Source organism: Crotalus tigris, unplaced genomic scaffold, assembly GCF_016545835.1.
Source record: "Crotalus tigris isolate CLP2741 ecotype Arizona unplaced genomic scaffold, ASM1654583v1 scf7180000018084.670488, whole genome shotgun sequence".
Classification (NCBI taxonomy): Eukaryota; Metazoa; Chordata; class Lepidosauria; order Squamata; family Viperidae; genus Crotalus; species Crotalus tigris.
The window spans coordinates 379,170-392,391 of record NW_024096815.1 but is presented as its reverse complement, the minus strand read 5'-3'; the positions used below and the strand labels follow the sequence as shown (position 1 = coordinate 392,391).

The window sequence follows — 13,222 nt, the reverse complement described above, 5'->3', positions numbered from 1 at the left end:
CATCATCCAATCCTTGCCTCCAAAACTCTTTTCAAGGAAGAGACATTTTAGAAAACTTGTTAATTGAGCCTGATGCTTTGTCTATCCAGTGTTTCCAAATCTTGGCCATTTGAAGATGTGTTGGGCCTCAACTCCCCTTGGCTGGCTGGGGAATTCTAGAAGTTAGTCCACACACCTTCAAGTGGCCAAGGTTACAAAATAATGATTTAATCTCACCCTCACTCATTTCTGAAGTCTTCTCTGATTAAAAAGTCTAATCTTATTATACCACAGGCATCAGCAAGTACTTTCCTGAGTAATCAGCTTGAATTGAGGAAATTTTAGCTGCCTGGGTATAATTAGGGAGAAGAACTAGCTAGTGGCTACTAAATTCTATTTCCTGTTCATGCTAATTTCTTTAATCTCTTCACCCTTGAAATTTAGTTCCCACCCTTGTCTAGAGGATTCATGGCAGTAATTGCGGGTTTCATAACAAGTGTTTAGTTGAGGGTAAGTTGCCTCTTCTTATTTGACTTCTCTATTTTCATTAGGATAATTATAGCCTGGTACTTAAATTGTAAAGTATTTAGAACTACAAACTCAGATGGATCAGCAGCTGCTTGTTGCTGCTGGAGAAAAATGAAGAGTTAAACTTTTGAGTTTTACATGATAGTTTGCAAAAGCTACAAAAGGAAAGACGCCAGCTATCAGTGCCAAAATAACCCAAGAGACCCAAAACTCAGAAGACAAAGCAAAAAGAACTAGTGTAGAATGAAGGAGGCTTGGCCAGACAGTGCTGCCCTCTGAGTGACTGGATTATGTTTTTCTAGCTCATTCTTTTGAGGTTTGGATGCATGAAAAGGAAAGCGAATGGTCTCGATGCTTTCTTTAGGGAAGCTACTACAAAGGAGGGAGGGGAGGGAATTGTGGAAGACAGGAGGGCTACATGGAAGCATGAAATAGAAATGGAGTAATACAGAAGTAGCGGAGCAGACAAGGCAGCACTAGCTGGGAGGGAGAAAGAACTGTGGGCAGGGAATGCTCTGCCAATCAGATCCATCAACATTTCCCCATTTCACACATGCTTGGGCTTCTGTAAATATTTAGAATCTCCATCCATCAGGAAATCGAGTCAACAACAAAACTGGATGCCCCCCAAGGTGGAAAAAATGACACCATTGCTTCTTAATACCATCAGGCTTACATCAGCATCCTTGGCAGGTGGCGATTGGCCACACAGCCTGGCCAATGGAAGAACTCCTCCTCAGACAGAAGGAGGGGGAGAATGCCAGAGCAAAGAGTTTTTAAACTCTTGCAGGGAAAACTCTGGAGAGTCAGACCTGACGTGCAACCAGGGAAGCAGAGAACCATACTGAGCAACACCACCACAGTCCCCCCGTCATGTCTGCAACACATTTCAACAGGGGCCCAGCCTATGGCATGTCAGCTGAAGTCAAGAATAAGGTAAGGGTAGCCTCTGGGTGTTTGTATGTGTGTGAGAGAGGAATTTTGAGAACCCTACTTCATGGAATGGTACTTTTTCAAGTGGAGGTGGGACTGAATTGTAGGACTGAAGAAGTGCAGAGATCTTTTTGCCCCTATGAAAAATCCAGGCATGAAGGGAGAGAAATGCGTTGCTTTGGTGCAGCTCCTCTCAAGCATTCCAAGCATTTCACAGTCATCCTTGCCTCTCAGTCTCCATGTTTCAAACTAATGTTTTCCTGTATCCTAGTATCACAGGCAAGAAGTGGACTGCGACTGGAAAAACTGTGGAATAAACTTTGGAATAGGCATAGAGAGAATGAAATAGTGAAAAAAAAGTTAATACCAATGAGTTGCATTTTTACTAATCCTATTCTATGTATGATTATACCCATTTTACAGATACAAAACAATATATATGATGCAACTTTTGGCCCTTAACAGTATAGAAAAAGAATTTTACACATGAGGCTTCTGATTCTCTATTTCATGATATTTATAAGGTCTGTTCATTGAACACTCAGAGGATGGCTTTTGGTCATATGAATAAACATTCCAGTCATTGGAGGTTTATATTTGTGCTTTAACTATTAAGAAATGGCCATTGAATTCAACAAACCTCACTTCCAGACAAAGCCCAGGACTTTGCATCAATGCATGATTCCAATCCCTGGCCCAACATCATCCCACCCATGAGAGTTGTTCACTAATATGAGCAACATATTTAGATGACACCAGGTTGGGGAATGCTGGGCACCTGTCACAATTACCGAAGCAGCTTTAAAAGAACTGTTGCTCCAGAACCCTGAGGACAACCCTGATATTTGTTTACTACCCCAATAAATATTTCTTTTAGTTTTTATAGATTAATTCAAAATAAGTCAACTTTAGACTACAGTTCTGATTTCTTTGCTGCTGATCTTTTTATTCTTTCCAAAAATTAATTTCAGTATACTCAATTTGGTATATATGGAATCCCAAGCAGTCTTGCAACAAAGCATTGACTCGTAATGAGTTTTTGCTATTATAATGCTTCCTTCCTACTTTAATGTATACATATACAGATTGCATACAGAGGTAATGTTTTTGCCTCTGTCTGCACAACATCTCTTCCTACAGGCCTACATCACACCGTTAATTTGGAGGTGAGATTTGAGAGAAGAGATCCAATAGGATTCACACTTCTCTTGAGAGATGTTGGACTCTCCCTTGCTGGAGTTGTTTAAACAGAAGTCAAAGGTTCATCTATTAGGGATGCTGCAGTAATAAATTCCTGCTATAATCAAGGGTTTGGACTAGACGATCCCCAAGATCCTTTCCAACTCTTATGTTGTATGATTTTATGAACATGCTACTGTATTCCATAAGTCATGTATTCCACCCCATAGAGGCTGAGTAATTATGGCTTCGCATGTTGAGGGAACCCTGTTATTATTTGCATGAGGCCTTTCTTGCCTCAGATCTCAGAGAGCTGGGAAGATGGAGACAGAATGATGGGCTTTCAATGGATTAACTACTGCACACAGAGTGCTTAAGGTAGATTAGCAAAATAGTGGGGAGCCCATGAAGCCACGAGGTGATGCAACTCCTATTTGCTATCAATGACTCTTCACTAAAGACATAGCAACGCAGCCACTTCAGATTATTGATCTGAGGTGCCATTTGGCGGATAGAATGGAAAACAGAACATGTAGAACTAATACTTGAATCATGGGTGGGGGAAGGCAACTCTCTAATTTGTGTGGGATCCTTAGCTGCTATTTTAGGTGATTTCCAGAAGGGAAAACGTAATTAAAATAAAAGAAACTGAGGGAATGGTGATGGCTGATTTGTTTATGTTCTCCCAGTACCCTTTCCTCCCACCAGTACAAGTGCTGTATAGTCACAATGAAGTGGAAAGATTCCCTGCAGAAAATCAACACTAGTCTTGTGTTCTTCCTTTCATTTTACGATTTGTGAGGGAAAACTTCATCAGGACTGTGAGGCTTATGCCCAAGCTATTAACAGTAGGCAGGAAAGTACCCTATATCTCTATCCTTAGAAACAGCTGTTAGATGCTTGGCAGGCCTTCAAGTGAGGACTTTGTTACCTTTTGCTGCTTCCTTGTCTGTGTCATGGCCTTTTATTCTAAACCACATTGGGAGCAAGAGATGATGAATTATCAGCAGGCTTTTTTCTTGTAACTTAGTTTGTTTGAATCTGTGTAGGGAGCACTCATCTATGGATCTCCCCGGATGTAAGAGCATCTGCCCAGCTCTGATCAGAGTATCCTTTGGATACTGTCCAGAGAGTTGATGAATTGCACATCAAGAGTCCTGGGTTTCAGACTTGGCATCTCCAATTGACTCCCTAATCAGTCAGGAACAACTCAGGAATGCGCCCTATCATCCCCTGTGACTGAGCTAGATGGACCATGGCTTGGCTGGGGATAAGACAGCTTCCTAACAGTTCCTCATCGATTAGAGAGAGCAAAGCCTCTGTGGATTGGCCAGGAGGCCCTGATTTCTCTCCTGGTATCCTGCCTTTCCCATGAGGGCTAGTTCTAGCCAAAGACCAGTCTCTTCCCTCCCCCTCCACAGCTCCTCTCTGGTCTGCATTCCCCACTGTCTTGCTGGAGTTTCGGCAGCAACAGACTCACCATATATGGTCAATTTTGGGGTTTCTTTGAAGGCTAGTTCTAAATAAGGGCATGGCTGGGCAGGGTGTACATTTTAATAGACAGCAGAGGGGCTGCACTGAGATATCAGGTAAGAGAAACCACCAACATTGCCTTCACACACATGTGTGTACATATATGTATGTGTGCATACACACACTTACACACACAGAGATATATAGACGAAGGTCCACCCTCCCTTCAGAATATAAACACCATCTGTAGCCTCAAAATAAAATATTTTTTGTGAATCAGGCTTCCTAAAGGAAAAGTAGTACCTTTGTCCCTTTCATCCTGTGCAAGCTGGTTACTCTGAAACATTACCACCTTTAATTGTAATAATATTTTTTCTGTTCTTAAGGAAAAATCAGTATCCTTTCAGAACAACTATGGATCATAAGATCCAGGATAAGTAAAAAAAAAGCCATTCAGTTTTAAAACTATCAAACTTTCTTCCAATTACATAGTTGTCTAGTGAACCGTGTACATATTTCATATATTTTATATTTTATTTCAATCTTCATCTCAAACATCTACAAGTAAAGAAACAGACCATAACACTTTCAACTGATGAAATAATTGACTTTGAAATAATTGAATTCTATAATACTATAGAACTTTCAGGCAAAATAAAAGAAATCCACTAAGAAGCCACAGAAAGAGCAAACATAATTAAAATTCAAATGTCTCCAATTCTTTCAAACATCCCCATAATAAGAAAAAAAACATGGAAACTTGCATCTTTTTCTATCATCAGATTGTGATTAAATATAGAGAAGGGTAAACATTGTGCATCTGAACTTCAAATTAAGTATACATTAGAACATTCGTTTTTGGTAGCTTTGGAATACTACCAGACTATATCTTAGGGCAAAGATTATACAAAAATATTCTCAGGTCCTAGGGAGTTACTACAATATGGCCCTAGAGATTGTTTTCAGTTGTTTTCTGTCTCCAAAATCTGGAAAAAGACTGCAAAAATGAGAGTTATCTTAATGGAACTTAGTAGAACCTGTAGATCTGCTGATTTGAAATGGTAGGAAACAAAAAGTAGTGACTTTAATTTCTCAGGAGAATAAGCAAAGGAGATTTTCCGCATGAAAATCAGATTTGTATATGCTTCACAGGTACTGCTAACTGCCTCTATATAATAAAACGAATCATAGAATCATAGGACTGGAAGGGACCTTGGAGATTTTATAATCCAACCACTTGCCCAAGGAAAGAGTCCTTATTTCAGCCCAGACAAATGGCTGCCCAATCTTTTCTTGAAAACTTCCAGCGAGAGAGCACCCACAATTCCAGGAAGAAAGCTATTCCAATGATTAATTGTTCTCACTGTCAGGAAATTTCTTGTTAGTTCCAAGTTGGGTATCTCTTCAACGAGCATCCACCCATTGCTCCTTGACCTGTCCTCGTGCTTTGGAGAATAAATCAACGCACTCTTCCTTGTGGCAGTCCTTCAGGAATTGGAAGACAGCTATCATGTCACCCCTAAGCCTTCTCTTCATTAGGTTAAAGATGCCTAATTCCCTTAGCCATTCATTGTATGAGTAGTCTCTAGACCTGTTATCATCTTTGTTGCTCTTCTCTGCACTCTTTCTGGGGTCTCAGCCTCTTTTTTGTATCTTGGTCAGATCCAGATCTTGATCAGAACTGGATGCAATATTCCAAGTGCGGCCTCACCACTGCAGTATAGAGCAATACTATTACTTCTCATAATCTTGATGCTATCCTTCTGTTGATGCAGCCCAGGGCTGCATTGCCTTATTTGGCAGCTGCAGCACACTGCTGGCTCATACTTAAGTAGTGGTCCATCAAGACACCTAGATCCCTTTCACAAGTACTAGTGTTGACCAGATACTGCCTATTCTGTACCTGTACATTTGGTTTTTCCTGCCTATGTGCAGGATTTTACTTTTCTCACCACTGAATTGCATTTTGTTGAATAGGACCCAATGCTCAAGTCTGTCAAGATCCTTCTGAATCTTGAGTGAATCTTCCAAAGTGTTAACAATTCCTCACAGCTTGGTATCATCTGAAAATTTGATGAGTTTCCTTTCTATCCCCTCACCTAGGTTAATTATGAAGATATTGAAGAGCACTGAGCTCAAGACAGAACCTTGAATTACCCCACTGCATGCTTCCCTTTATGAAGATGTAGTTCCATTGAGGACCACATGCTGAGTGCAGTTGGTCAGTTAACTGCAAATTCATCTGGTGGTGGTACTGTCTATTCCATGTTAGTCTAAGAAGTAGGCTGTGGTCTACTTTATCAAATGCCTTATTGGAGTCTAAGTAGACTATATCCACAGTGTTTCCTTGATCCACTAATTTAATTACTTTATCAAAGAAAGCAATAAGGTTTGTCTGGCATGATCTGTTTTTAACAAACCCATGCTGGATTCTATCACCCTTTCATTTCTAAGTGCTCAGAAATCTGCTGTTTGATTATCTTTTCCAGGATTTTCCAAAGAATTGATATCAAGCTGATCGGTCTATAGTTTCTTGGTTCCACTGTTTCCCCTTTTTTGCAAATTTAAACCACATTGATTCTTTTCCAGTCCTCTGGCATTTCCCCCATGCTTCAGGAGCACTGAAAGATTTTATTCAGTGGATCTGAGCTCACATCTACAGCTCCTTCAGAACCCTGGCATGTAAACCATCTGATCCCTGTGATTTGAACTCATCTAAAGTGGATAGGTGTTCTCTTACCAATTTTTAAGCCTGTTTTTTTACCAGAATTCCTGTTCTGTCTCCCATGATACTGTTTTTGATAGGTTGGGTGATTTTTTGCTTAGGTGTAAAGACAGATGCAAAGAAATATAATCATAAAAGCCCAGTCCAACACAATACCACTAAAAAAGAAAAACAAGAAATCCAAGAGGAAAACCAGCATGGTTGCACAAAGATCTCTCTGATAAACTGAAAGACAAAAAGGACAAGTACAAAAAATGGAAAGAGGGACACATAACTAAGGCAGAATATCAGCAGATAACCCGAATCTGCAAAGATGAAGTCAGGAAAGCAAAGGCTCAGAATGAACAAAGACTTGCAACAAAAGTCAAAGATAATTAAAAAAAAATTCTTTCCACATATAAATAACAAAAAAAATGTCAAGGAAGCAGTTGGTCCACTAAAGAGAGAAGATGGCAAGGAAGTAACAGGCATGAAAGAGCTGCTTAACTTATTCTTTGCATCAGTCTTCACATAAAAAGAAACTATAGCCTAACCTACCAAAAACATAACTGTAAAAGACAGACTAAAAATTAAAATTAAACTAAGCAACAAAATGGTAAGAGAATACCTGTCTGACCTTGATGAATATAAATTACTGGGACCTGATGGATTACATCCCAGAGATCTGAAGGAGCTGGCAGATGTTACCTCAGAACCATTGTATCATATCTTTGAAAAATCTTGGAGCATTGGGGAACTACCAAAGGATTGGAAAAGAACTGATTTGGTTCCCATCTTCAAAAAAGGAAAAAAACCAGACCCAGGAAACTACAGACCAATCAGTCTAATCTCAATACCTAGGAGATACTGGAAAAAAAAAAACAGATCTGTGAACATCTAGAAACAAATAAAGTTATAACTAGTAGCCAGCACGGATTTGTTAAAAACAGATCATACCAAACCAATCTTATTTCATTCTTGGACAAAGTGACTAAATTAGTAGGCCAATGAAATGCTGTGGACATAGTATATTTAGACTTCAGCAAGGCATGTGACAAAGTAGACCACAACCTACTTCTTGGTAAGCTAGAAAAATGTGGGATAAACAGCATCACCATAAGATGGATTTCTAACTGGCTGACAAACAATACTAACAAGTAGTCCTTAATGGTACTACATCTACATGGAGGGAAGTACGCAGTGTGGTACCACAAGGTTCTGTCTTAGGCCAGTACTCTTCAATGTCTTCATAAATGACTTAGATGAGGGAATAGAAGGGGATCTCATCAAATTTGCAGATGACACTAAGTTGGCAGGAATAGCCAACACCCCAGAAGATAAACTCAGGATCCAAAAAGATCTTGACAGACTCGAATAATGGGCCCTATCCAACAATATGAAATTTTATGTGGAGAAAAGTAAGGTTTTACACCTGGGCAAGAAAAACCAAAGGTACAAGTACAGATTAGGCGAAACCTGACTCAAAAACAGTAACTGTGAGAGGGAGCTTGGAGTCCTGGTGGATGATCACTTAAACATGAGCCAGCAGTGTTTGGCAGCAGCCAAAAAAGCTAATACAATCCTTGGTTGTATAAACAGAGGCATAGAATCAAGATCACATTAAATATTAGTACCTCTTTATAAAGCCTTAGTAAGGCCATACCTGGAATACTGCATCCAGTTTTGGTCACCACGTTACAAAACAGATGTTGAGACTTTGGAAAAAGTGCAAAGAAGAGCAACTAAGACGATTAAAGTCCTGGAGACTAAAACATATGAAGAACAGTTGCAGGAACTTGGTATGGCCAGTCTAGAGAAAAGAAGGACTAGGGGGGACATGATAGCTATATTCCAGTATTTGAGAGGCTGCCACAAAGAGGAGGGGGTCAACTTATTTTCCAAAGCACCAAAGGGCAGGACAAGACACAATGCATGGAAACTGACCAAAGAGAGAAGCAACCTGGAATTAAAGAGAAACTTCCTAACAGTAAGGACAATTAACCAGTGGAACAGCTTCCCTTCAGAAGTTGTGGGTGTCCCATGACTGGAGGCTTTTAAGAACAGATTGGACAGCCACTTGTCTAAAATTGTAGAGGTTCTCCTGCTTGAGCAGAGGGCTGGAATAGAAGACCTCAAAAGTCCCTTCCAGCTCTATTCTGATTCTATTTAGTTCTGCTTTCTCCCTGCCATCACCTTCTTGTCTTCTCCCATTAATGGACCAATCATTTCCTTGATTTTCTTTTTATTTCTTACATATTGAAAGAAAATGTTTTTTGTTATTTTTGTCATTTGTTGCAAGTCTTAATTTATTCAAAGCCTTAGCTTCCCTGGCTTTGTCCTTGCAGATTGGGGCTAGTTGCTGGTATTCTGTTTTAGTTATATGTCCCTCTTTCCATTTTTTAAATACTTTTCTTTTTTTCTCTCAGTTTGTCAAAGAATTCTTTATGCAACCAGGCTGATTTCATCTGGGTCTCTTGTTTTTCTTTCTCTATGGTATTGTGTTAGATTCAGATTTTATAATCTCATTTTTCAGAGCTTCCCAAGCATCTTGAGTTGTTTTCTGCTTTAGGATTTCTATCCATGAAATTCTTCCTAATCTCTCTCTTAGCTTATTGAAGTCAGCTCTCTTAAAATCTAAATCATTAGTCTGACTTGATTTAATTTCCTGTGCCTGAATTATGGCAAGTTGTAGAGTGACATAGTTCCCTCCACCAACTTATCCCTATTAGTAAAAATTAAGTGTAGTATAACTGATCCTCTAGTTCCCTCCTCTATCTTTGGGATGACAGAATTGTCAGGCATATCAGGAACCTGTTTGATCTCCCACTTGCTACAGAGTTTGTCTCCCAGATGATGTCAGGGTAGTTAAAGTCTCCCATTATTACAATGGTTTCCTGTACAGTTTTTCTTGTACACCTCAATTAACTGATTAGCAAAAAGTTCATGTATTTCCTCTGCTTGGTTGGGTGTCCTGTAGTACATGCCTATAATAATATAATTTCATTTTCCTCTAATATTCACCCAAATACTTTCAAGAAGACTTTCATGCTTGATATTGTGAATATTTCTGTAGAGGTGTAATAATTCTTTACATACAATGCAACTCCTCCTTTTGTGTTGGATCTATTGCTTTTGAACAATGTATATCCTTCAAACAGTATGTTTCAGTCATGGGTTTCATCCCACCAGATTTCAGTAAAAGTAACAAAATAGTATCTACTCTCATGTACCAGGACTTCAGGTTCTCCTTGTTTGTTTCCCATACTTTTAGCATTAGTGTATAGGCATCTGAGCCCTTTATGGCTGACCCTGTGTTTGCTTCCTGCATCTTCTGTTAACATGCCTGAGTGCCCCTTCCTTCTCACCCCACTCTTCCTCATTGTCTGCAGCTGGCAAAAAAGCCAACAGAGTCCTAGGCTGCATTAACAGAGTTATGAAATCGAGACCATGCAAAGTGTTAATTACCACTTTATAATGCCTGGGTAAGAGCACACTTGGAATATTGCTTCTGGTTTTGATTGCCTCAATATAAAAAAGATGTTGAGATTCTAGAAAGTGTGCAGAGAAGAGCAACAAAGATGATTAGGGGACTCAAGGCTATAATGGTATAGGTCGCCTGAGCAGGGGGTTGACCACTGGACTGGACTACTAGAAGACCTACAAGGCCCGTTCCAACTCTGTGATTGTGTTACTATTTTATTATGTTATTCTGATTTGTTTTCTTAGGATTTATGCTTTGGTTTTGGTCCTAAAGATTGGTCTCCTTCCCCCTGCAGTTTTATTTTAAAGCCCTTCAGATGAGCTGAGCCAATTGTTTTCCAAGTACATTCTTGGTCTATATGAGGTGCATCCCATCTCTTGCATTGCATTGCATTTTGTAACACCAATAGTTAGCCATCTTAACTGCCCCTTCAGCTATGTCCAATAAGGCTGTTTTTCAACAATAGCCATGGCTTGCAGAAATAATCTGGTTCCTCTCTTATATTTTTGCTTCAAGTTTCTCTGTAGACGTGCTTGTTGTTTATGTTACACTATGGTTTTATGTTTGCTATGTTATAATAGTGTATTCTTTTAAGAATTGGTCTTGAACAATAAATAAATATTTTCTGTTAGGAAGGCAAAAGATGGACTTGATTGCTGTTATAAAGGGACCAGGAAGAACTGATGCATAACAAACTACATAAGACATCTGTTCTGCAGAAAAAATGTGCAGGAGGAATTTTTTATTAAATTTTATTAGAAAAATGGAAAGAAGTTCTACGTAATCAGAATGGGCAAGTATGAAGGGACAGGAATTATCCTCAGCCAAACCAAGCACACAAACTCTCATAATTATCAGAAATCTTTCAATATATGTGAAAGTCTCAGATATAATCTGGAGCCAGTGGTGGGATTCAGCCGGTTCGCACCGGTTCAGTAGAACCGGTAGCTAAATTTTGCTGCATTCGGAGAACCAGCTGGCTTCCAGAAGTCCAGTCTAGGCCTGCATGGATGCCACTTCCGGAAGTCCGTTCTAGGCCTTGGAGGCCCAGGCCTGCAATCGAATAAGAGAACCGGTTGTTCAGGTATTTGAATTCCACCATTGTCTGGAGCTGATCAGAACAAAGCAATAAGCATGCATGGAATGGCTTATCTAGAAAATATCTCTAGACCAGTGTTTCTCAATCTTGACAATTTTAAGACATGTGGACTTCAACTCCCAGAATTCCACAGCCAGCAATGCTGGCTGTGGAATTCTGGGAGTTGAAGTCCACATGCCTTAAAATTGTCAAGGTTGAGAAACAGTGCTCTAGACTCAAATCTCCTTCAACAGTGTCTGAGTCAGAGGGATCCTCCTCTTCCTTTATTAACATTACTCTACTTTCTTTATGCATGAAATTTCAATACCGTTGCCTTCATTTCATCAAATGTGGCATGACCCTAGCTGTGGAGCATAAGAAGTGGAAGTATTAGAGATGCTTTTAAGAATGCAAGAGAAATGTCTAGCACAATGTTTACAGTGCTTGGCATGAGAAACTGCTGCTATTGGCAACATTTTTGCTTGATATCCATGATTTGCAATTGTTTGCATTTGTGAAGCTGCTGTCAGAGATTGTTTGGAATACATCCCAATCCAAACTTGCTTCCCCTTCTTAGGTCAAAAGCAAAGTTTAAAACACAGAACAGTCTGTGATAGGCATTCCTGTGAGAACAGTGTCCCATTAACATCATGTGATAAATTCTGATAATGGGTCACAAAAGCCAAAGCTTCCAGCAATCTTGCCTGCATTTCTTGTAGCTCCACAACTTGGAACCCATAAATTAGTATTTATTGCCTCTCTAAAATTGCATCGAAGCCTAGTTTGTACAAGGGAATTTCACCACATTAGCTGATTTTTCAAGCAGTCCCTTCAAAGGACCCTTTGTAGATTTTGGAGTAGAGTTCAAAAGAAAGTTTTGTAATGTTTCTTCTGCACCACACAAACATTAGTACTAACTAGCAATATATCAGTGAGGGACAAAAACAGGGGTTGAGAGTAACTGACAAAGGAAAAAGAGAGATGGTGTTTGGCCTGATAGCCAGTTCCTGCTTGGTATCACTAAGTTGCTTCTCTCTTGATATGCTGATACTCCCCAATGCTACCATATCTGGACTGAGACATCTGGAAAATAGATAACTGGAAATAATTAGACATTTTTTAGCTTTTTACAAGAATCTAGTACTTGTACCTACATCTTGATTTCTGCAGTTCAACTATGGTAGCTCTAATATTTTCTCTTTTAAAATGGTGTGAATATGAGAATGCAAGAATTACATTCTAGTTATATAATTTAAGTTTCATTTTGGAACTGATTCATTTGTTTGATAGTTGTGAGCTTGGACATTTACCCAATTAATTAGTTTTAGAATACATAATCCAATATTCAAAACTCATCCTTGGAATTAGTATGTTGAAAGTAGATGCAATTGCTATGTTCAGCTTCAAACTGTAATCTGCATGAATCAATATGATAGTTGAAACCTGAATTTGAATTAGCCACAAAACAAATTATAGTTTCACATAAATATTTTAATATCTTTAATAACAGAGGCCCATCTCTCCATTCTTGAATCTTTCATTCTTTCTGTCTGAGCGTCCTATGCAATATATAGATAGGATTCATTTTTTTCTTTAATTCATAGAACCTGGGTACACATATTTGCAATTGCAATTCATTTTTGCAGTATTCAGATTTTGTGAATTGTGCCTATTTACGTAGGGTCAGATGAGCACTTGTTATTTAACACACTTTCTGACCACGGTATGCTTTAGAATTATTTCAGGTATTAGAAGTTCATGATATTACCTGGGAGTTTTTGCTTCTCTTGGGTCTTAACAATGAGCCTGACTAATTATGTCTCATACTTCTAAATAGCCCCTGCCTCCCAGGGTACAATTGGAAACA

The 13,222-nt window shown here is 39.1% G+C and overlaps 1 protein-coding gene across 1 annotated transcript in view; it reads left to right on the top strand.

The window, feature by feature from the left end:
- Nucleotides 1–1,184: 1,184 nt before the first annotated feature.
- CNN1 (calponin 1) overlaps nt 1,185–13,222 on the top strand; it is a 38,095-nt gene continuing 26,057 nt past the window's right edge. The window contains exon 1 of the mRNA XM_039347513.1: nt 1,185–1,443. Within this exon, the coding sequence (XP_039203447.1) occupies nt 1,381–1,443 (63 nt within the window). The 5' untranslated portion in view covers nt 1,185–1,380. The remainder of the gene's footprint in view (nt 1,444–13,222) is intronic.